The sequence below is a fragment of the Hesperophylax consimilis genome, chromosome 13, assembly GCF_061612785.1.
Source record: "Hesperophylax consimilis isolate HC1 chromosome 13, BYU_Hcon_1.0, whole genome shotgun sequence".
Classification (NCBI taxonomy): domain Eukaryota; kingdom Metazoa; phylum Arthropoda; class Insecta; order Trichoptera; family Limnephilidae; genus Hesperophylax; species Hesperophylax consimilis.
This window is the reverse complement of record NC_142848.1, coordinates 32,928,258-32,953,252: the sequence shown is the minus strand read 5'-3', so window position 1 is coordinate 32,953,252 and position 24,995 is coordinate 32,928,258. Positions and strand designations below refer to the sequence as shown.

Sequence of the window (24,995 nt, the reverse complement as noted above, 5' to 3'; positions counted from 1 at the left end):
TAACAAACTACAGACCAATTTCTTTATTATCATCACTATCAAAAATTATTGAAAAAATAGTAAAAAAAAGACTTATCGACCATCTTACAAAATATAACATACTCTCGTCAAACCAGTATTGCTTTAGAGAAGGACTCAATACAGATTCAGCTATTTTAGAACTAACATCACATATAACACAAGCCTTAGACAAAGGTGATAAATGTCTGGCAATATTTCTGGATTTAGCTAAGGCATTTGATACAGTATCTCATCCAATCCTTCTAGCCAAGCTCAAAAAAATCGGAATAAAGAATAAGGCATTTGATTGGTTCAAATCGTACCTCACAGACAGAAAGCAATGTGTTAAGCTACCATCGCATAAACCATCCCATTCAACTAGCATTAACTTTGGTGTGCCACAGGGCAGTGTACTCGGTCCCACACTTTTTCTCATTTATATCAATGACTTATGTAAACTATCTATTATTGATGGCAATATAATCACTTTCGCCGATGACACTGCCCTAGTACTAAAAAGTAAGACATGGGAAGAAACATTTCACAGAGCGGATCTAACATTGCAAATTATTAAACAGTGGTTGGATGATAATCTACTCACCTTAAACATAACTAAAACGAAATATATAACGTTTAGTCTTAATATTCCGAGTCAGCCTTCAATCAATCATATACTAAAAATACATTCTTGTAGAGATAACTCTAGTTGTCTGTGCAATCCACTAGAACGAGTAGATTCCATTAAATATTTGGGTGTAATAATTGACAATAAACTACGATGGGAAGATCACGTAATAAATGTTACAAACCGTATACGGAAACTGGCATATATCTTCAGGTCATTACGAAATATTCTTAATAAAAATACACTAAAAACGGTATACTTTTCTTTATGCCAATCAATTATATCTTACGGTATAATAGTCTGGGGAGGATGCTCTAACACGATATTAGATCCATTAATTAAAGCTCAAAAATTGATAATGCGGACTATTTACAAAGTACACTATATTCACCCCACGAAGGACTTATTTAACGACTTCAAAGTACTCAACATAAAATCCTTATACGTCAAAAACATATCCTCCTACTATAAATTCAAACATACGAAAAAAAATATTTTTGAATCGACCCATAATACAAGATATTCCAACAAATCGAATTATACTATTCCCCCAATAAAAACCTCAATGGCACAAAGACAATTTAACTTTCTTGCTCCAAAAATATTCAATAATTTAACGTTAGAAATAAAATCAATAGCCAAATACGACAGTTTCAGGAAAGCGCTCGGGGATTTTTTGATGTGTGATTGTTATAGTGTTAGTAGCCTATTCCAAGTACTCAGATAGAGGTGTATATATTGTTTATATGCGTGAGGATGCGTCATATGGGTGTATGTATACATGTGCTGTTATATGTATATAGGTATGTCTGCTGCTATATACACATGTGTGCTTGCATGCACACATATTAAAAATTATATATATAATTATGTACATTTTTACAATCTAATGCTAATTTACTTCTTTCTCCTTTCTAATTTCTATCTTCTACTTTTTATTACAATTTTTCCAAAATTTTAGCTTCATCTATAGTTACTAATTTCATATGTTTACACTAGATTTCATATTTCATACAAATTAATTACACTCAATTGGTCACCATGAAACAGGCAGCCGCCTAGTATGGTGATTCATTATATCTACTTTATGTAAATTTCATAATAATGTAACATGTATTAAATAAATAAATAAATAAATAAATAAATAAATAAATGAATTGGTGCTCATTTAATGACATTGTTAATGTGAAATAAAAAATAATTGTGTGATGATAAATGATAATGGCGAAAAAGCCTAAAATAATAATCCTGCTTGACAATGATAATAATAGCAGAATAACCAGTTTTTAAAGTTATTTTTAACTTTTAAATGCTCATAATATGATATCTCCAAATCACAATTAGGTGGCACAGCACTGTATTGCACAAACCCCTTCAATAAAATTATAGAAACATACTTTTGTGGTTTGTTGTTTTCCTATATGTTGGGCTACGTGATCGAGGGTTAAGGCTCTCAACTAGCAAGCTGAAGGTCGCGGGTACAAATCCCGGCGTGCGCAAGTTAATTTTATTTGATTAAATTGTGTTATTTCCAGAGATGTGCAAAATGGGTACCCAAAACCATTTGAAATGCAAAATGGAAATGGGTCAAAAATTTTCCATTTGAAAATGCAAAATGCAAAATGGTTTTTTGAAAAGCATTTCAAATGCAAAATGCAAAATACCTATTTTCAAAATGCATTCAAAATGCAAAATGGTTTCTCGGGTCAAACAATTAAAATAATTATAGAATTATTAAACCAATTTGTCATTTAATAATGGACATCAATGTAGAACAAACATATTACTTGATGGTAAATCCAAAAACACCACGACTACAGATTATCAAACCACAAAAAATTTGCGCGGGACTAATGTTGCCAACGTAAAAACATAGAAACTGCTATCTAACATTTAATATTACAGCGTCATGGCCCCATGTTCAGTATTTGAATCAGTATTTTTTGTAATGGTATCACTCAATTGCCAGGGCTCTTACCAAGGAGCAACTTGACAAATGGAAATTATCTCTCATAGCGAAGTTGAGGACCGACTGATATTTAAGGCTTATGAAAAAAGAATGTTGAGTGGAGATAGTAGGAGGAATGTTGCAAAAAAGCATTTAAAATGGAAAATGCATTGAGAAAAGCATTTAAAATGGAAAATGGTTTTCAGAAAAGCATTTAAAATGCAAAATGGAAAATACCCATTTTACATTTCCATTTGAAATGGATTTATTTGAAATAAAGCACATCTCTGGTTATTTCACAAATTACTCATTTAAAATAGTATATTTGTGGCACGTTCCAGAGTGGAAAATACTCTTAGTTACGACCTGGTGTAAGACCACCATTTAGAATTGAAATTTTACTTGAAATGGCTTGGGCCGTGTTTGGTCACCAGATCTGAATAGCCAAGTAATTCCCCACCTTCCTCCTCCACATTTCCTTCCCCTCCCCAATACCTTCAGCCACCCAACAAAACCTATGATAAATTTATCTCTAAATAGTATAAAATAAAGTCACTACCCATGACTGTCTGTGCGCTTAGTTCTTCTAAACTATGCAATGGATTTTAATAGGGTTTTTACTATCACTTAGAGAATTTCTTCCGGAAGATTTACATATATAATACATGCATATTCTCTCTCTTTCTGGTTTCAATCCTGGGATTGGTTTGCAGCAATTTTATCTAATCTCCTCTTCCATTCTTCCCTGTCTTGTGCGGCTCTTTTGACTTCTGCATATGATGAGCAGCGCACGTCCACCAGCAGGTCCTCCAGGTACTCTCGGCGTGGGCGTCCCCTAGAGTTGGTCCCCTCGGTCATACCCTCTATTATGACATGCAAGAGGCCTTCTTGTCGTATAACATGGCCGATCCATCTTGCACGCCTTTCGGACAAGGTCCTGAGCAGGTGCCTTCCTCCTTCGATTCTTTGGAGAACCTCCTCATTTGTAACATGGTCTCTCCATGAAATTCTTAACAGTCTTCTATAGGACCACATCTCAAAAGCCTCTAGTCTCCGTTTATCTCTTTCGGATAGGCACCATGTTTCGCAGCCGTACATCAAGATTCTCCATACATAGGTCTTGATGAGGAGTATTCTCAGTTTTAGGTCTATATTATTGGATTCTATTATTGCATATTATATTTGTATAAAGTAGAGAAAAATCTATGTTTTATAATCGTGTCGTAAAAATATATTGTCGGGCACTACATTGTCAACGCTTGCTAAACCTTATGAGATACATCAAAATAATGTACAACGGAATTGTATATCTTAAAAAGTCGAACAGAAAAGTCCAGAATTATATATGTCTATATCCCAAGGATAACCCCCAGCAATGCCGGATACACGTCAGCGAGTTCTTAATAAATGTTAATTATTTTTAATTCGTTCTAGATTATTATTCTTCAGCCCCCCCTGATCCTAGGCAGACGGGGGGCCCCTAAAGTCATAATACCATCCAGGCCTCCCTATGCCCAGTCCGACCCTGGTTGGTTCCTATGGGTACCCACCTCCCAAATTGTATGTTTTGAAAGAGTGAACAACCGTCAAAGAAGTATTGCTATTTAAGATAAATATATTATTTTGCTATTTCAGGGACTGAAATTCATATTATATATTATATTGGTTAATAATTAAATCACATAAAAAACTATATATTATAATGTATTCAATTTAATATACACGATCATACACCCAAATCAGGTAAGATTTTGCCTTCTAGAAAAAGATTTAATTCTTCAACTTCTGAACACCAAGAATCTGCTTCGTCATGAGATAAATGTATCAGCTTGAACGGAGACACTTCTGGTAGTCCTTTTGATTTGATTAACATGCCAATAACGCAGCACTGGGAACCTTTAAAACAGAAAAAAATATTGTAAGCAAATGGAGGAATCTTATATATTCTAGGTGTCTTATACAGGGTGCGGCAGAGAGGAAGGACGGTTTTAAAAAAATCATAAAATAGTTAATTTTCACTCAAAAACAAATTTATAGATGGAATCAGGTTCGCGAGGAAATAGCATTTGAGACAGTCAAGTGTGGAAAATCACATCAGGCATGTGGTGGCCGAAATCGTTGATGCAGTGCTGGAGGCGTTCTTGGAAGTTCACGTAGACTCTCTCCAACATCGCTCTCTCAACTTGGGCGACTTCCAAGCGAATTGCATCCTTCAATTCGTCCAGAGTTCGGGGCTTGTTCTCGTATACTCTAGCCTTGAGGTGTCCCCATAAGAAAAAATCGCATATGGATAAATCTGGGGACCGAGGAGGCCAATGAACATCGCCAAACCTGGAAATAAGGCGACCAGGGAAGAGAGGGCGAATAACGTCCATTGATGCTCTGGCTGTGTGCTCATCCTGCTGGAACCACACAGGTCGGATTGGAACACGTCGCCGTCGTAATTCAGGGGAAAAGAAGTTGGTGATCATTTCGACGTAGCGCTCTGAGTTCACGGTAACAGCACGACCATTACCGTCTTCGAAGAAGTAAGGGCCAATGATGCAAGTTTGCGATACAGCGCACCAAACCGTTACTTTTGGGCTGTGCAGCGGTCTTTCGTGTAACTGTTGCGGATTTTCACTAGCCCAATAACGGAAATTCTGCTTGTTAACTATGTTGTTTAGGTGAAAGTGGGCTTCGTCACTCATGAACAAGATGAGGTTCTCGATCAGTGCTTCCATCTCACGTGTGAAGTTCATTCGTTGTGCATAATCTCCGGGCTGTAACTGTTGCACAGTGGCCAATTTATAGGGGTGAACCGAACGATCACTGAGGCGAAGTGCAGCAGCATGTTTCCGGGCAGATCGAGTCAGACTGCGAAGAAAGGCTTGTCGAACGCGTTCAACATTTTCAGGAGTTCGAACTGTTCGCGGAGCTCCTCTTGGTCTTCTGTTGATCAGTTCACCACGCCTGCGGAAGTGATTCAACCCAACGAAGGATGGTGTTTCGAGAGGGAACAGCTCTATTCCGATGAATGTTGAAGTGGCGACGAAACTCACGCTGTACGACGGTGACTGACTCATTATTTCGGACGAAACAATCATAGGCGAAAACGCGGTGCTCCACCATCTACGGCTCCATGACGACAACTGGCATAAATGAACCACTCACACAATTGGTAAAACAATGCTAGGAACTAACGAGTCAAGCGGCACATCCCCCCCCCCCCCCCCCGCCTCTCTCGTAGACGGAGGGGAAGAGTACTACCCCATAGATCTCAAAAACGTTCGTCCTCTCTGCCGCACCCTGTATTAAATTTTAGCATTATGACCTTTGACTATCCAACTTCTGTCTGCAGGACTATTATTGACAGAATCACAATTGGATACTTTAACTCTTCCAGTTTCATCGTTGATGATTAGGATACCAGTTCCCACAGTTTGTTCTATTTTTCCATTAATCCAAACGGGAGAGGGAACTTTAGTATCAAAAAGTTGCTTCACAAATACTTTTCTCGGACATTCTTCGTAGAAATTTTCCATTTTTTATGAAAAATAAACAATTTGAAATTTATTCTAATTATTTTATGGTTTCGCTTGTCTTTGATTTTAATACTTTCTTTAGATTGACTTTTTAGCTAATTTCTTGCTTTGTTGATAAACAAAACGTCAGAACCATACATGAACCATAGATATACCATAAATCATAAATATACCACTCTCTAGATCGATATCTTCCGGCTTTTTGTATCCAACAGAATTATACAGTACTTAACCACAGATATACAAGCAGTACCTACCGTGCGGAGCAGAGCAGTAGACAAGGTAGAGGAAACTCAAGGCCATTTAAAAAAAGATGCGACCATAGACAACATAATTGCTCTCAGCCTACTCTATTCATTCACTAGCCCAAAAAAACTATTATAAAAATAAAAATGTCCTTGAAGCAGAAAAATGTCGAAATTTTTTCCAAGGGCAAGGTTCATCTGACTAAGAAAATAAACTTTTACAGTGCATTTCCTTAAGATGAAACTTGTTAATCTGAGAAGTAGAAACCCAAAATGACAAGAAATTTGCAAAAACACTGAAGAAAATTTCCAAAACATCGACAGTACGACGAAAAATTCCGACATTTTTCAGCCTCATGAACTCATGGTTACATATGTTTAAAAATCTTTAATTTCACCAAAACAATAAGATAATACAGGATAACACTAATCAATAACATGAATAAGTTTATCGATATAATAAATAACATTTATACGTTGTGGAGGAAGACATAATGTCAAGTATGAAGCATTGTTCAAAAAACCGAACGAATAACCTAAAACTGTTAATTCACTTTAAACTTGAACTTACGTAGGTAGGTTGAATATAATATGTTTGTAACTCGCTAACACTATACTGGCTTATATTGTATTTTTATCACGAACAACTTTAACACGCAATATTTTCGACGGGAATGATAGTATTTCGGCAGAAAATGACAACCCGCGTGTATAAATAAACCACTATCATTTTGTTTGAATGATTTGAAACTGTCAAACGTCAAAATTCCGTCATCTCTTTCTGTTACACGAGTCATTATGGTAGAGAGCATGTAGAGAGCGAGAGATCAAACCAATCCTTCTGTTCTCACCAATGAGATCTGAGCTTTTAGCCATATTATTCGTTTTCTATAAGAATTTTGAGGTGGGCGTGGCGGTTTCAAATGAGTTTCGAGGCCAAAGCTTAGTTAAATGCCCCTGCCATAAATCAACTTGAGATATGCCACTCACTCAGAACCATAAATAAACCACTCACAGCATTTACCTTTCAGGCAAGTTTAGTTGATCAACTCGTGAGTGGTTCATTTATGATCAACTCTGTGTTGAATGACACTTGAAAGCTAATCGACAAGTGAGAACATCCTTTCAACAGAGTTGATCATAATTTTTAATTGAGCGACGAAAGTTGAAAGCCCGTCTACTTTTGTTGTTCATGTATGAGTCGAAACGTCTAAGGGCCCGTTCCCACTTCCGTTTTCAAATCGGAGGCGGGTCCCGTTTTAAAAACGGATGCCCTAGTGGCTGTAGTGGATGTATGGAGCTGTTCACACTTGTCCGACACGATTTGAAAACGGATCCGACATTTTTTGTCGGATGGCTCGCCTACGCAGCGCGTCCGTTTTCAAATCGTGTCAGAACACGCTCGCTCATAAATTGCGCTCGCTCATAGTGTTGTATGGAGCTGTTCACACTTGTCGTCCAGTCGTTCCGGCAGAGTCCCCGCCAAACCCCGACCCCTCCCCGCCCGCTCCCTGTCGCAAGGAAGCAGGCACGCTGCGTGCTTGTATTTGGTTATTTTGTTAAGTAAATAAATCAAAACTACAATAATGGATAATAATAATAAATAATACTTGGATGACTTGTACTTGATAAGGAAATAAATCCCGAAAATTTAATACCACTGGTCGAAGAAAGAGTATGGTAATATTTTATCTTTAACTAAATAAAAACAAAACACTTGGTGTACACAACTTTTGTACATCAAAATTTTTATTTTTATTTTTTTAAGTTTACTTTTTTTAAATTTTAAAGCTTTAATGAGATGCACGGAAGAGCGTATTAGTTAAATAAACACATAATAAAAAAAATATATTTGAGTGTTTATTGTTTTCTTACTTTAAAATATCGATAGCCTTTCTTCAGGACAAATGCACTTTCTCAATTTTGTATTATGATATGTTAAGCTCTCTGAAACTCATTCCAGTAGATGGTTAAAGGAAGTGATAGACATTCTCTTAAGCCATTAAGCGCCAGAACTTTAGTTCATCACTTCTCAACTCACCAATTAACACTTGGAAAATTCCTACAGAAAATCATTCGGCTATGATTGGGTGTACCCAAAATTTTCTTTTCACTTTTTTCCTTCTTTTTAATAAGTACCACATGACAACAAGAGCTTCATCGTCGTCCATTGCGCACCATTACTGAAAAATGAGCAAATAACTTTCTTTTGTTGAATCGACAATTATTTTTTTTCGTAGAGTATGGTCCGTTTTCAAAACGGATCCGTTTTCAAAACGGAAGTGTGAACAGGGCCATTGGCCATCCGTTTTTAAAACGGGACCCGCCTCCGATTTGAAAACGGAAGTGGGAATGGGCCCTAAGTCGCTTGCGATTGTTAATTCCCTGCGGTCGAAAGTAGACGTTAGACGTGAGTGGTTTATGTATGCGTTAGACGTTCCTAGTGAGTAGTTTATTTGAGCGTACCTAGTACCTAACATCAAGGCATCAACTTCAATGAAAAAATATATTAAGTGGTCGGATATGTTTAGATTTATGATTTTTCCAAGATTTATCAGAAGCAAGAAGTTTACAAAAATAGGAATGCCCATGACACTGTAATTAAAAATATTATTTTCGAAATGTTACTGTAACTTAGTAGTTATTATTATTAAATAGCACGTCTATAAATTTAAAAAAAAAATTACCCTCATTACCGTTAGGGCATCAACTATTGCAACGAACGCTTCTTTTAGAGTTAGTTCAGACACGGCGGATTCCGCGCGGATGCAAACCGCGCGGATCTTAATAATATGGCATCCTACTAGAACGTTCATACAATACCGCGCGGACCACGCATCCGCGCGGTAGCCGCCACTCGACCGCCAGAAAATGAATTCGCGCGGACGCCGCGCGGATCTATTTCTATGACGTGCCATCGGCGCGTTCAGTTGCTTCGTGAAATCCGCGCGTATCGGTCGTGTTACAATGGATCGCTTCGACACCGAATTATTCATTGACGAAGTGGAAAAACGACCAGCTTTGTTGGACATCCAGTGCGCAGAGTATTCTAATAAAATTGTCAAAAATGGAGCTTGGCAGGAGCTAGTGGAATTTTTCGGTGAAAACGAGGATTCATTAGAAAAAAAGCACTTTTTGGTTAGTAATTTTTATTTATTTTACATGTTAAGTTAAGTAGTTTACATTCTTTGTGATAGATACCAACTTATACGTAAGATTATATTTTTGTGTCTTGCCATTCTACACGACCCTCATTTACAAAGTAATTAGCATATCTATCTCTAATGTTTAAAGATGACGGTGTACCTCTTCCTGCATGTAATCTATTAAGATTACTCATTGGCGCAGTGTATAAAGTATCTTCATACTGCATACCATCTCTTTTTCTAACAAAATTGTGTAGCACGCAACATGCCTTTATTATGTCTTCGGCAAAGTCTATGTTAACGTTTATAGGCCTATGAAAAATACGCCACTTGTTTGCTAAAATCCCAAAAGTGCACTCAATATTACGTCGGGCTCTAGATAACCTATAGTTAAAAATTCTTTTTTCATATGTTAACCCTTTTCCTGGATAGGGTCGCATTAAATTTTCTGATAAACCAAACGCTTCATCGCCAACTATAACATATGGTAATGGTGTAGGATCTGTGTTAGATATTGGTGTAGGTTTTGGTGTATGTAATGATTTTGAAGTGAAACTTCTTTAGGCGCGTAATTCGGGGACGGAGTAAAACCGAGTCAGGATCGACACGAAAATGCGGGTACCCCCACCACCGCTCACCGTTCACCGTTCACTGTTTTCAGTAAAAGCAACAAATCATTAGCATGCGCATAAAAGTTTTTATGTGTTTTATTTAAGTACTTTTTTACTCGGTAGTATAATTTTGTTTGGCGCATGCCTTAGCTGTGGTACAGACGTGGACAGGGCTTTCCTGTATCGTCCGTCCGCCGTTCAGTCTGGTTTAGTCGTCCGTCGAGAGCGCTCGCGTCGCGCGCTTTGCCGTTCCATTCGTATTCCAGTATATAAATATTGTTTACTGTCGAGGAAGTTGTTATAAACTTTAAAAAATATGTTTAAAATGCCGTGTAGAGAGGAATACTAGAAGTTTCACTTCTGTCTTGCGTAGGCTTGACACACCCACTTTTTTTCTATTAATCTTTTATAAAATACTGAATTTTTAAATATTGCAGAATCACTACTTTTTCCATACGATCCAATGTCAATAAAAGTAAAGCAATAGTTAGCATCACAAAGTGCCAGCAGCACTATAGAAAAAAAAAAATTGTAATTATAATACAAAGATCCAGAATCTTTAGGCATTGTAATCCTTATATGCTTGCCATCGATGGCGCCTATGCAATTCGGGAAATTTGCAGACTTTTCAAAGTCTATAGCTATTTTCTTCCACGTGTCTTCACTTGGTTCGGGCATGAGCTTTTTGGCGATTGTTTTCCACAAAGCTTGACATACTTCACGGACAATTCCCGTAATTGTAGATTTGCCAAGACGAAAGTTGTAATGAAGTTCTCCAAAGGAACAACCAGTACCCAGATATCTGAAACAATAAATGAGTCGTGTAATTTCTATACCCGCTATATCAACTTTCATTGATTTGGAGAAAACCGCAAAAAACTGTCACATCTCTAGCGTACATAAGTAAATGCATAACATTTTTTTATATAATGAATTGGAGTAATAAAATTTCGAAAAGCATTTATTTTTCTATATATGTCTAGCAATAATTAAGTAATTTCGATAAATAAAATGGATATAGCGGATTTTGATACTCACTTCGTGATTTTGAAAGTCAACTGAGCCGACATTGCGGGTTTAGAAACTCACGAGTAGATCATTTTGACACACGAGCGTGGCGTCAGAGCGGCGGCCATATTGTATTTTGGCAAAATAACTGCTTGTGATTCGTTGAATCCGATATAGCGGATTTTGATAGTAACTTTCTGTATGATATAGCGGATTTGGTTTCTCACTCGCAGTTTTAACATGGTTTTTGGTCGTGATAAGGAGGGTTTTGAAACTCAATTTTAGGCTCCTCTTGTTGCTCGCAAAAATGTGAACAAGATGTCATACTCAGATCATTTTGTCAAAAAATCGGATATAGCGGGTATAGAAATTATAGGATTCAAATAACAACACAAATTTATAAGACTAAACAATTCCTTAACGATAGTGATATTTTTTTCAGGTGTATCATTGCAAAAAAAGTGGAAGAACATACGTGATGCTTACAATAAGGAATTCAAGAAAGGAAAATCAATTCCTTCTGGTTCAGGTGCATGTAAAGGTTCAAAATACATGTATTTTGAACGGCTTTCTTTTCTTCAAAAGTCGGTAGAAAACAAAGAAACAACAACAAACACAGAAGAAGCGAAAACTGAGGAAAGTGAAGACATTAACAAAGACCAAAACAATTTTGTCAACGCACGTGAAATACGCTCCCTGCCCAATAAAAGAAAGAAAATTAAAATGGCATCAGAAGATCGATTGTCTAGCATATTAGAAGAGAGTATTCAGTCACGAGATAAAATACAGAGACAAATCAATGATAATATTTCTAATCAAGATGATGATAAGCTTTTTTGTTTATCGCTGTACAAGGAACTAAAAAAAGTTCCAGAAAACAAGCGTTTGGCTACCAAAATCAAATTGCTCAAGGTAATAGAGAAGGGGCAGATATTACCATCGCCGGTTCATATAATAAATCAACAAAACATGCCTAATACAGGATTTTTGCAGAGTCAACAGTACTCGAACCCACTAGGATATTTTACTGGATATACAATCCCACCAGCGTCTCCATCTCCTTCATCAAGCATTAGCACTGACTCACAGTCTTCTATCATACAAAATATATATGCTGATATTATGTAAAAATAAAGACCTTACCTTAAAGTAATCACGAGTTTTTCTTCTTTTGACACGCTCGACCTCATATGGGTATCAGAAAACGCAATTTGTTCAATGATCGTTTCAAGTAATTCATCAAACGAATTTGTAGACATTCTTAAATAGTTAAAAAATTTAGGCTCAAAATTCCTCAACTTTGGGTATAAAGTCATAAACTGACCATGGGTGAGCCGATCACGCAAAATTGGATGCACCCAATACTTTCGTTTTTTTTTTTTTTAGGAGTAAGTACACACATATTGCTTCTTCGACTTCCATTAATGAAATGAAGCGGCCGTCACCCTACCCCACTCCTCACGCTCACCGCGCGTGTCTGAACACTTTCAATCCGCGCGGATGGGAACCTCGCGGTTTGCATCCGCGCGGAATCCGCCGTGTCTGAACTAACGCTTAAAAACAATGATATTGTATTTTTTGGAACTCTGTACATATAAGTCAGACTAGAAAAATAATGTTTTTGGATTTTTTCTTGAATTTTAGATAACAGGACATCAATTTGTTCTTCCGAAATTCGCAAATGATGCAACAGCCTTCGGTATCTTCTAACGACATCTTTCTCAATATAGTGTTAGAAACACCCAATTCGTTCCATACGACGTTTTTTGCGCTTTTTCATATTCTCAAGTTCGTTCAGTAAAAGGTCTGAAATTATAGGGACGCACGCACCGATAACTTCACTTGACGCCATCTTGATTAACAATATCGGTTCGAGTTAAACTGAAACGTCTGAAATCTTGTTCAATTTTTGTCGTTCAATTAAAATCGCTTTGTCTGAACGGAGCAATACGAGGTAAAAATTTTGAGGCGCAATGACGCCGTTATATTTGTATAAAAACATTAACTTTAAATTCATTAAATTTAAATGATTCACCACTTCATGGCTAATAAAACAAACAAAAAATGCCTACAAACTAAAAATCAAACTCACTATTACCCCTTTAACATGGCGATTTTAGTTGATCAACTCTCTGTTGAATGACACTTGAAAGCTAATCGACAAGTGTAAACACCCTTCTCAGGTATAAAGAATGGAAAGGCTGTCAGTTTCGACAATATTGCTGCTGAATATTTTAAAGGCGATAGCCGTACAATTCTCACATGGTTGTGCAATCTTTTTAAACAATGTTTAAAGGAGGGTTACATGCCTTGAGATTGGAGATGGGGCCGTGATCATGCCGTTATACAAAGGTAAAGGGTCACGTATGGAATGTGGGAATCATAGGGCTATTAGCCTGCTAAGTTCAGTTGGCAAGCTGTATGGTTGAATTTTGATTTAAAGGGTAAGAAAGGAAACAAAGGATAAAATATGGGATGTGCAAGGTAATTTTATGAGTGGAAGGGGTGCATGTACCAGATATTCTCATTGCTTATGCTCACTGAGAAATTTCTGGCAAAAAACAGAAACTTTTCTGTTTCTTTGTAAATCTACAAAAAGCATACGACCGAGTCAACAGGAAAAGTTATGGAAGGTGTTGTCCAAGTATAGAGTGAAAACGAATCTCATACAGGCAATTGTGTCTCTGTATGAGGGAAGTTTTGCATGTGTTAGGGTGAACGGTGGTTTAACGGGTTGGTTTGATATCACAAAAAGTATTTATTAAGTTTTATCAAAAGAAGATCCACCGCAACTAACTTAACGGTATTTCAAAACTTCATTATACAATCATTTGCAGAAAATAAACAGGTCGACTGTATATATACAGACTTTTCGAAGGCATTCGACAAAGTATCCCATAAACTACTAATCCAAAAACTATTTGCTCTAGGAATAAGGGATAACATGCTAAAATGGTTTAGTAGCTATTTGTCAAATCGTAAACTGTTCGTTAAAATAAAATCTTGGATGTCGAAAGCTTTCCGGGCTACCAGTGGCCTACCGCAAGGTAGTCACCTTGGCCCGGTTTTGTTCCTCATTTTCATCAATGATATAACCAATTGCTTCAACGATGTCGAGGTATTGCTCTTTGCAGATGACGTCAAACTATACAAGAAAATAACTGATATAAATCATTGCCATATACTACAGTCAAATATTAGTAAGTTTAGAGATTGGTGCGTTCAAAATAATTTATTTTTAAACGTAGTAAAGTGCAAAACCTTGACTTTCTTCAGAAACAAAAATCCTGTTTTATTCGAATATTCCATCAATAACATAGCTTTAGAAAGAGTCACGGAAATGAGAGATCTTGGAATTATTTTGGACGAAAAACTAAGTTTCACCAATCATATCCATCAAATTGTGAACAAAGGTATGAAAACACTAGGCTTCGTATTAAGAACAACTAAAAACTTTAATTCTTTACAAGCCATTAAACTATTATACGTATCTCTAGTAAGAAGTCTAATTGAATATAACTCAGTAGTTTGGTCTCCATCTTATAAAATTCACATTAACAACATTGAGCGAATACAAAAAAAATTTCTACGTTTTATAAATTTTAAATTAAATATCCCTGCCGAAGACTTAAAATACAATTTCTTATTAAATACTCTAAAAATACATACATTTGAAGATAGACGTAAAATAAACGATTTAACGTTCTTACTCAAAATATTTAACTCTAAATTCGACTGTTGTGAACTCCTGCAACTTATAAACATACATACACCCACAGTAACCACACGACAAAATACAATATTCTACAGCAGCACACATAAGCGTAACTACATTGCCCACTCTCCGATACAACGACTTCACACCATGGGAAATCATTACTTGGGTGATGTTAACATATTCAATACCAACTTGGCAAGTTTTGTGGATCATTTAAAACATTTATTTCAACAATACTCCTAAACACATCATGTAAACCAACAAATAGCTGTAATTTCTTCAAATTTTGCAATTTCACTTTGTGGCACCATTTTATTAATAAAATAATTAAAACACTTTGTTTTTACCACGATAATCTTTATTTTTTATATAAAGTCAACATGTTTCGAGAACGATGTTCTCTTCATCAGGACAATTAATGTACTAAAAACTAAATTGTCAAGTATATAGAGACAGGTGTGGGTAGAAAAGGAAGTAGTGTGGGGGGGGGGTTTGAGGGGAGGGGTGAGAGGTGGAAAAGGGAGGTGCTTAGAAGATCAAAGACAAAAGATTACAATGGAAATATGTTTAAGACAGGGTTATTCACAAAATTAGTTTGATTATTAATAATATTTAAATTTCTATTGACATTTTTCCTAATTTCTAATATTTCTAAAAGGTCTAACTGAAAACCCCTAACATTAGTGTGTAAAATTTTAAAACCAGTATTTATGTCAAATGAATGGTTGAATTCAATTAGATGGTTAGCAAATTCTGAATAATTATTGCTATTTAGTCATCTCAAATGTTCCTTAATCCTTGTTTCAAAATTTCTGCAAGTTTTACCTATGTAAAAATGGTTACAATCATTGCAATTCAATTGGTAAACTCCGGATTTTTTCATTTTTAAGTCTTTGTCCTTGTTATTTAGAATATAATTTTTCAATTTATTATTCGTATAAAAAGCTGGCTGTATTGTAATAGTAATTTTTTTCCCTATTAAATTAGAGGTTTTATGATTTACAAACAATATTTTTCTCCATTGCTTTTTAATATTATCCCTAAGCAATGGGTAAATGTAGGACAAATGAAATTTTTTCTTATATTTTTTGTTTAGTATGTCGTCTATTAATTTGGAGTTATAACCATTATTAGATGCTATTATTTTAATGGTAATAAGTTCAGCTTTGAAATTATTTGGGGATAACGGGATATTAATTAATCTATTGATCAAATGATGGAAAGCTAAGAGTTTTTGTGAAAATGGATGGTTAGATGAGTTGTGTATAATTATATCAGCGTATGTTTCTTTTCGGAAAATATTAAATTCAATCTTGTTATTAACTATAGTTAGGTTTAAATCCAAGAAATTTATGCTACAATTAATTCCTATTTCTAATGTAAATTTAATGTTTTTATGAAGTTTGTTCAAAAAATTAAGGAACATTTGAAGTTGTCTTTTGGTACCGGTCCATATACAAAAAATGTCATTTACGTATCGTTTCCAAAGGAACACATATTTTAGTAATAAGGCAGAGCTATTAAAGATTTTATGTTCTACATGGTTTAAAAATATATCAGCTACTAAAAGACTGGTACTTGAACCCATTGCCAAGCCGTCTTTTTGTTTGAAAATTTTGTTATCAAATTGAAAAAAGTTTTGGTTTAAGACTACATTAAGACATTTAAGTAAATCCTGGGTTAAGTCATTAGGCAATTTCGAGGAATTAAGTAAGTTATTTATAATTGTTTTGCTTTCTTCAACTGGGACACTTGGGAACAGGTTGACGACATCAAAGGATACTAATAATGCATTATCGGGGATTTCCAAACATTTTAAGTGGTCTACTAATTGCAGGGAATTCTTAATTGTATACTTAGGTTGAAAAATATTTGATTCAATTATAATACTATTTAATGTTGACGCTAATTTATAGCTAGGAGCAAAAAAAATATAAGAAAAAATTTCATTTGTCCTACATTTACCCATTGCTTAGGGATAATATTAAAAAGCAATGGAGAAAAATATTGTTTGTAAATCATAAAACCTCTAATTTAATAGGGAAAAAAATTTCTATTACAATACAGCCAGCTTTTTATACGAATAATAAATTGAAAAATTATATTCTAAATAACAAGGACAAAGACTTAAAAATGAAAAAAATCGGAGTTTACCAATTGAATTGCAATGATTGTAACCATTTTTACATAGGTAAAACTTGCAGAAATTTTGAAACAAGGATTAAGGAACATTTGAGATGTCTAAATAGCAATAATTATTCAGAATTTGCTAACCATCTAATTGAATTCAACCATTCATTTGACATAAATACTGGTTTTAAAATTTTACACACTAATGTTAGTGGTTTTCAGTTAGACCTTTTAGAAATATTAGAAATTAGGAAAAATGTCAATAGAAATTTAAATATTATTAATAATCAAACAATTTTGTGAATAACCCTGTCTTAAACATATTTCCATTGTAATTTTTTGTCTTTGATCTTCTAAGCACCTCCCTTTTCCACCTCTCACCCCTCCCCTCAACCCCCCCCCCACACTACTTCCTTTTCTACCCACACCTGTCTCTATATACTTGACAATTTAGTTTTTAGTACATTAATTGTCCTGATGAAGAGAACATCGTTCTCGAAACATGTTGACTTTATATAAAAAATAAAGATTATCGTGGTAAAAACAAAGTGTTTTAATTATTTTATTAAATAGCTGTAATTTTCTGTTTTTGTTTCTTGTGTTTGTATGACTTGTTGCATAGCTTTTATCAAATGTAATTTTATTCTTATTTTTTATGTTTCAAAGTATTTGTCAAATTAAAATTATACTACCAACCATGTAAAAGCCCTCTGGGCGTTAAATAAATAAATAAAAAAATAAACAAGCTTGCGTGGTGTCGCCAAGGTCATTCAATCTATACATGGTATGCGAGAATTGAAAGAGGTGGGATTGGGCGCAAATTTGAGTAATCTGAAAGTATGTTGCCTGTTGTATGCTGATGATGCGGTGCTGATTGCTAATAGAATGGAAGATCTACAGTCTCTCTCGTGTCTAGGATGAACGAAGTATGTATGAAGAATGAGTTAATTAAATGATGAATATAAGTAAGCCTAAAGTTAAAGGTGTTTGAAAGATAAAGTGCAAAAACAGTGTACAATATAGGTAGTTGTGAATAAGGAATACTTGGAGCAGGTGGATGAGTTTGTGTATTTAGGGAGTATGTTTACGAGATATGGGAAGGCTTACAGAGGTATTGAAAGAAGGGTAAAAGCTGGTAAATTAATGGAGGACTGAACGCAGTTGGCGCTAACAAAAAATTGCCCAAAGAAGCGAAGCTAGCGGTTCACAATAGAGTACTGGTACCTACCCGTATGTAGGGAAGTGAGGCATGGAACTTGCAAAGAAAGGATTAAAGTAGACTTAATGCTGTAGAACTGAGATCCCTGAGGCGTATGTGTGGTAAAACCATTTATGATCGCGTGAGAAATGTGGAGATCCGCAAAGAGTGCAAGGCTGATGTAAGCGTAGTGAGTATAATCAAGAAAAGGAAGTTTAGATGGTTTGGGCATGTATGGCGAATGAGCGAAGAAAGAAGTGTAAGAAGAATATACAGTGCAAATGTGAATGGTAGCAGAAGTCGGGGACGCCCAAGGAACACATGGAACGACCAAGTGAATCAGGTGCTTGAGCCAGGCCATGTCAAGAGTCAGAATAATAATATGTATGAGACGATGTATGAATGTGAATGAGGCAAGGAGTGTGTGTCAAGACCGAGTTGTTTGGATGTCCATCCTCTCTACCTACCCCTGCGGAGAAATGGCGTATTGGTTGGTTAGTTAGAGTTGATCAACTAAAATCGCCCTGTCTGAAGGGGATATTAGGAATCACGTGAGTAGTTTATTTTCGTGCATTACTGTGCTACAATGTGAGTTGTTTATTTATGGCTACAATTTTATAACTCTATAAGTCTATGGAAAATTCGGCATTTCGGCTTTATCTATGGTGTTCACGTTGTTTTGGCGCGTCTGTTATATTATTTGTCAAAATATTTATAAAAATCTGATTTTACAAATAAATACACCGAATAAGAATGGATACCTCTAATGGAGGATCGAAGATCTCCGCAGATTTCGATCCGCTGGATGTAGACCCTCTCGGAGCTATAGACGACAATGTTGTTTTGAGCAGCAACGCCAATGGCGATACTGTGGTTGACATCAAACCCAACTTTATAGATGATTTTGAAAGTCAAATAGATTCTTTGGTAGTTAATACTCCGCCTGCCGTTAAAACAGAATCCCCCGCTCCCGAAATTTCTCCGGTGAAAACTAAAGGTAAAAGAACTTACAAGAAAAAGCGTTCGAAAATAAATGCCGACTCTGAAGACAGTACCGACGGTGAGGAATCAGAATTAGAATCGAAGCGGTTTAAAAAGGAAACCAGCTCTAACAACTCCAACAACAGCAATGACGATAGTGACGCCGCCCGCAGCTCCACCCGGTCCAGGAGAAGCAGCAGAAAGTCTAGGCCCAACAACTTCTATACTAAAAATTACGAATTAGAATCCGGCAGCGGAAGTGACAATGACAAAAAATCTAAAGGGAAAAAAAGCTACGACGAAGAAGAATATACTCCAGTCAAAGAGAAAAAAATTAAAACACCCAAATCTACCGCCGGCAGGAAGAAAAAGAATTTGGAGGGTTCAATGGCAGAAGAAATCCCCGCTGCAACCACTTCTGAAACCGTGTTAAGTTTCTCCAATGAACTTCCTTTTGTTGACGATCCAGCAGTCTTGATTCCTAATGCAACTGATGTATCTGCAAATGACCTGGTCGTATCGACCAGTGTTAATAACGTGGCACCTGTCATTCTCGATGTATCGTTTGTCGATCCCAACATATCGATTACCGCAGAGGTAACCGACAACAAACTGGGTGTAGCTGACGAGTCGCTGGCTTCTAAAACAGATTCAACCAAATTCCCTGCGCTGAAGAAATCTGGTGTGTCAGTTCGCCCGGTAGAGGTTGGTAGTAATCTCACCGAAATCAAGATAGCATCCGTGAGTAGTATGGCGGACACGACTTCCACTTCTTCCAAAAACAACCCTATCAGCAACATATTTAAGGAAACGCAAACTCATAAGGCGTGCAATTTTATCAAAGACGCGCTTACCACCACGGCCGAACTCGGCAACCTTCTCAACAGCAAGGCCAACGAGTTTGTGGAGAAGAAAGCCACGGATAGTTTCATGACTGATACGAGGAAGCTGCAGTTTTGTATGGAAAAAGCATTTGTCCTCTTCACTCTAGCCCGGAATAACCTTTCCGGTATTGAAAAGAAACTGAAGAGTGAATATGCAGATTTCATGATCAAAAATAGATACGACAGATTGTTGAAATGCGATAAAAACACTAACGCTTTTCTCCGTAAGTACGACATGACACTGGATGCCCTGGAAGTCAAGTCTGGGGCGGCGGACAGTGACAGTGACTGCGAGATTGTGGAGGTGGCCTCGGCCCCCGGCCCTGCGCGGCCCCTCCCTGCGGCGCGCGGCCGCACCGGCCGCCCCGGCCAGAAGCAGCGGCCCGCCGAGCTGGACATCCTGCGCCGCGTGGAAAGGAACGGTATCTCCTGGAAAGCCAAGAAGAGCGCGGGGGGTGGCGCAGGAAGTGTCTCCAGTGACGGGGAAGGGGTGCAGAAGGTCCAGCTGCCAGGGAAGAATCCCGTCTGGATCAATAAAAACATTTGCGTGAAGAAAGTCACCCCGGCCAAGAACTCTAACCGCTCGTTTTTTCGGGAGGATGGCCGCACGCTGAAACCCCCTGACCCCCCGGGGATACCCCCTTCCTCTAAATCAGGGGATCCCGCAGCACTCTCCGCCACCCGGCCGGTGGGGAAGACCGCACTGGTCCTGTGCTGGCTGGACCTGGCTCACCGCCAAACCGACAACAACTTCTTCTCCACTCTGAAGGAGATGGAAAAACCTAAAAGGAACGACAGTTGCAGTGACCTGGGGGAATCGTGTTCCGATGATGAAGATGTTCCGGCAGTGGTCTCTGAAAATTTTCTGACTGCGATCTCTGAAGATTTTCTAACAGTATGTCGTAATGATTCTCTTTTGAAATTATGTATAAATAGAATGAACAGTATATTCCTGGCTCGTACTCAAAATTTACTTGATAAATTTAACTTTCATCTGTTTGACGATCTCCCGGAACCGAATGATTACTCCGAAGATGATGAAGAGGTTATTCGAACCATAATTTCCACCTCTAAAGATATTGTCAACACTAACACTCCCGATAAACAGACTGACAGTTTACCAGTCACAAGCGAGGAAACTCCCGCAGTTAGGCAAGTTACGGTAGGAAACTGTGAGCCACCAACCCTCCCACAAATACTAACTAGCGACCAAATGGGACCAATGAATAAATCTGAAATTGATGATATGATGCAATTGCAAACTATTGAAGCAGTTGCTGATATCCCTGGTCATTTGCAACCATTTGAAGGGTCCATAATTACTAACCCTCTGCGTCTTCCACAAACAACTGAACATAAAGTAGTTGATGCCTTCAATCAGTTATATAAACAAGAGATCACCAAAGCTTCAAAAAAATTTGCAAATTTTGAAGAGACAATCACCGATGCTCCTGATGAGGTTATTAATTTGCCAGCTGAGGAACAGGCAATCACTGATTTTTCTCTCAATTTACCAACTGCGGAACAGGCAATCACTGATGCTACCATCAATTTACCAACTGCGGAACAGGCAATCACTGATGCTACCATCAATTTACCAACTGCGGAACAGGCAATCACTGATGCTACCATCAATTTACCAACTGCGGAACAGGCAATCACTGATGCTACCATCAATTTACCAATCACGGAACCTGGAATCACTGATGTTTCTACCGATTTGCCAACCAAGAAACAGGCAATCAGTGATACTACTTTTGATTTGCCGACCATGAAACAGGCAATCACCGATACTATAATTGATTTGCCAACTACGGAACAGGCTGATGCTTCTATTAATTTGCCTACCACAGTAAAGCAAACTGATGCTTCCATCGATTTACCAACCACGGAACAGGTGATCACTGATGTTTCTACTGATTTGCCAAACAAGGAACGGGCAATCACTGATACTACACTTGATTTGCCAACCATGGGACAGGCAATCACTGATGCTACAATTGATTCGCAAACTGCAGAACAGGCAATCACTGACACTTGCATTAATGCAATAACAGCTACTGACACTTTAATTGATTTATCAACTCTGGAACAGAAATGTACTGATAGCTCTGTTGATTTGCTATCTGGTAAGCCAGTTATAATAACTAACGAATTGAGTCCTGTTTCTTCCATTGATCCTGAAAAAGATGCTTTTTCAATTACAAAGTTAACAGCTGATATCATAGAAAAAGATGCCACTTTGCCTAAAACTCCTGCAAAGTCAGTGGATGCTTTTAAATACCTACTAGCAAGCAGCTCCAACAGTGATAGCAGCAGCAGTATTCCTGTGAGAACACAAAAGAAAAAATATACAAAAAGGGCAAAGAAAATCTCTCATATAAGTTCAGACGAGATTGGTTCCATATCGGAGCTTTGTAAAGTAACAGATTCGTCCGATAGTGATGAGACTGATGAAGGATTCAGTAAATTTAAGAACGATCCCAAGTTCTACTACAAAACAACTGTGAACGTAGTTCCACTGAGTGCCGAGCAGTTGCAACCTTTCCAGAAGATCTTAGATGAGCTTGCCAAAGACCTGGAAATAGAAAAGTGAGTGTTTAGATTTTCAATGCAATATGATTATTGATACAATTATAATTATAACAAATGTACATGTTATTTTTCTACATTTAATAACAGGTTAGTAGACTTTTCTTCTTTGATACGTCACACAAGACAGGGTAGTCAGAAAGAGCGACCTAAAACTAACACCAAGGAGGTTATTAAAAATAAGAAACCACCGGAAGAACCATTTCTGGAGAAGAATTTACTGACCTTATTAACTTCTGATCTTCCCACGGAAGACAATTTGGACAATACTCTGTTAAATATGGAACCAAAGGTAATTCACTTTATTTTTAAGTTAAGTTTTTAAGCATAGTCATCTATGTACTGCAGACTTCAATCTCACAACCCAATTATTTCCTTGAGTTTTTGCTCAAAGTAAGTCATCATTTTGTGGAGGATCAATGTTGTTAATTGGAATTCCAAATTCAACCATTCAAATTAATTAATACCATGTGTCCATTGTGTACCATTTTGTATTCAACTTCTAATGTTATGGATTTTGTTTCTTTTTGGCATCATCTTTCTTCTTCTCAGACACGTACTTCAGGCTTTTAAATATTTTTACCTACATGAACTTTTTATGGAATTTCGGAGTGCCTCATAAGGTATTTTAAATGTGCTATGTTTCTTATTTTTGAAGTTGTCATAACAAATACCAGTTTAGAAGCTAGATTTATTTTTTACTAATGTGAAACCGCACAAGAGTCCCAACTGCTCCCAACCATCTGGAGCCAGCATTTGAGATTAACTTTTTTTTTTAAATGTAGGAAAAACATATTATCGTAAATAAAAGCTCCAATATGTACCCATTTTCTGGTAATCGGACACTACGGGTTTTATATGGTGTTGAATCAGTGAGATTCTATTGTACTATAATCCGTTATCATAATTTTTTTCCAGGAAATGGCTGTAGAGCCCCCTGAAGAGCTGATTGAAGAACTAGTCCACAGATTTCAGTTGAAAAACAACAGCATGGCCAAAAACTTTCTTGTGGACTCGTCATCCAGCTCTGACTCTGATGTATCCAAGAAGCAAGAAAACAAGAGTCCCAAAACCGACCAAAAGGACTTCCTGCTTCTTCAGTCTTCTGAGAGCTCCGACAGTAATCCTAAGAAAAGTGAGCTTGAAGAAGAAGAAGCTAATCAACCAGATGATGTGGAGATTGAACTCAAAACCCCTGTAAAGAAAAGTACTGTAAGTATTGAAAGCTCATAACTTTGTCATTTTTTGAGATATTCAAATGCTAATTTTTCTGTCATTATTAACTCTAACCCGTACGAGCCGGTAAGAATATTCAATAAATAAAAATACAATTTTATTAAGGCCAACATGAAGACAATACCTTACTCGATAAAATGAAATTTTGTTGAGGCCAACATGTAGACAATACCTTACTTAATAAAGTGAAATTTTGCTAAGGTCAAAATGAAGACAATACCTTACTCGATAAAGTGAAAGTTTGTTAAGACAAAGATGTAGACAATACCTTCCTTGATAAAGTGAAATTTTGTTAAGGCCAACATGTAGACAATACCTTCCTTGACATGTTTAACCCTTAGAGGAACTTTTGAAATTTTTAAAAATAAATTCTAAATGTTTTTTGGCATATTTTGGCTCATTTGGATGTAAATAAATAACGAAAAATTATTTAAAATATATGGATTATTATTGATGTGGGTGAAACCCGTGACTTATTTGTGGAAATTATTTTTTGTGGAAGTCGGGGAAGCAGTTCCGCAATTCTACAGTACTTTCGGTACTGCAGTTAGCACATCTACGAACATTTACTCTCACCGGCAAATGTTCTGAGATTATATCGGGATAATACTTCTATAGACTGTCGACTTTTACAAGGTTTCTGTAGAATTAAATATTTCATCTGGATTTAGTGTGTCTTTACTTAACTCGTCAACTTCAGATTCGGGATCAGATGGCAAATCTATAAGATATGAATTTATTTCAAAATCACTCTTTCCATCTAGAAGAACATTAAAATAACTTTATATTGGAGAAAACAGTAACACAAAAATTTTATTTAGTGTCAGTGCCGGTTTCTCTAGTGGAGATGTATTACGCTTGAAGGAACACATGAAAATTCTACTCACGGGTGGTAATTTACGTATTTTCAAATGATTCTCAAAATAAACACAAAAGAACATCGTAATATAATAAAAAATTAGATTCTTATGTTAATATTTGCACTGAAAAGAGGTTTTTTGTGGTAATGATTTCTTCTAGCATCCAACTGTCAAAAATCTCTAACTGAATGACAAAAATGTCGGTAAACATGACGTTATTCATATTTTGAATTAGGCTTTTTTACAGCGGCCAATAGACGATAGTAATAGTTACTTAAGTACACTTCTT

At 36.6% G+C, this 24,995-nt stretch overlaps 3 protein-coding genes across 3 annotated transcripts in view; 2 read left to right on the top strand and 1 right to left on the bottom strand.

The window, feature by feature from the left end:
- Positions 1-3,764: 3,764 nt before the first annotated feature.
- On the bottom strand, positions 3,765-6,231 carry LOC149418838 (uncharacterized). Its single transcript, XM_089638685.1, has 2 exons — positions 5,887-6,231; positions 3,765-4,469 (listed from the first exon to the last, which is right to left on the bottom strand). Exons 1-2 carry the CDS (start codon positions 6,095-6,097, stop codon positions 4,300-4,302), a joined length of 381 nt encoding a protein of 126 aa, XP_089494811.1. The 5' UTR covers positions 6,098-6,231; the 3' UTR covers positions 3,765-4,299.
- Positions 6,232-9,294: 3,063 nt separating this feature from the next.
- LOC149418837 (uncharacterized) lies at positions 9,295-12,235 on the top strand. Its single transcript, XM_089638430.1, has 2 exons — positions 9,295-9,484; positions 11,550-12,235. Exons 1-2 carry the CDS (start codon positions 9,310-9,312, stop codon positions 12,233-12,235), a joined length of 861 nt encoding a protein of 286 aa, XP_089494556.1. The 5' UTR covers positions 9,295-9,309.
- A 6,590-nt stretch (positions 12,236-18,825) lies between these two features.
- LOC149418836 (uncharacterized) overlaps positions 18,826-24,995 on the top strand; it is a 32,391-nt gene continuing 26,221 nt past the window's right edge. Inside the window, exons 1-3 of the mRNA XM_089639028.1 lie at positions 18,826-22,610; positions 22,701-22,902; positions 23,529-23,822. Coding sequence (XP_089495154.1) covers positions 18,907-22,610; positions 22,701-22,902; positions 23,529-23,822 — 4,200 coding nt within the window. The 5' untranslated portion in view covers positions 18,826-18,906. The remainder of the gene's footprint in view (positions 22,611-22,700; positions 22,903-23,528; positions 23,823-24,995) is intronic.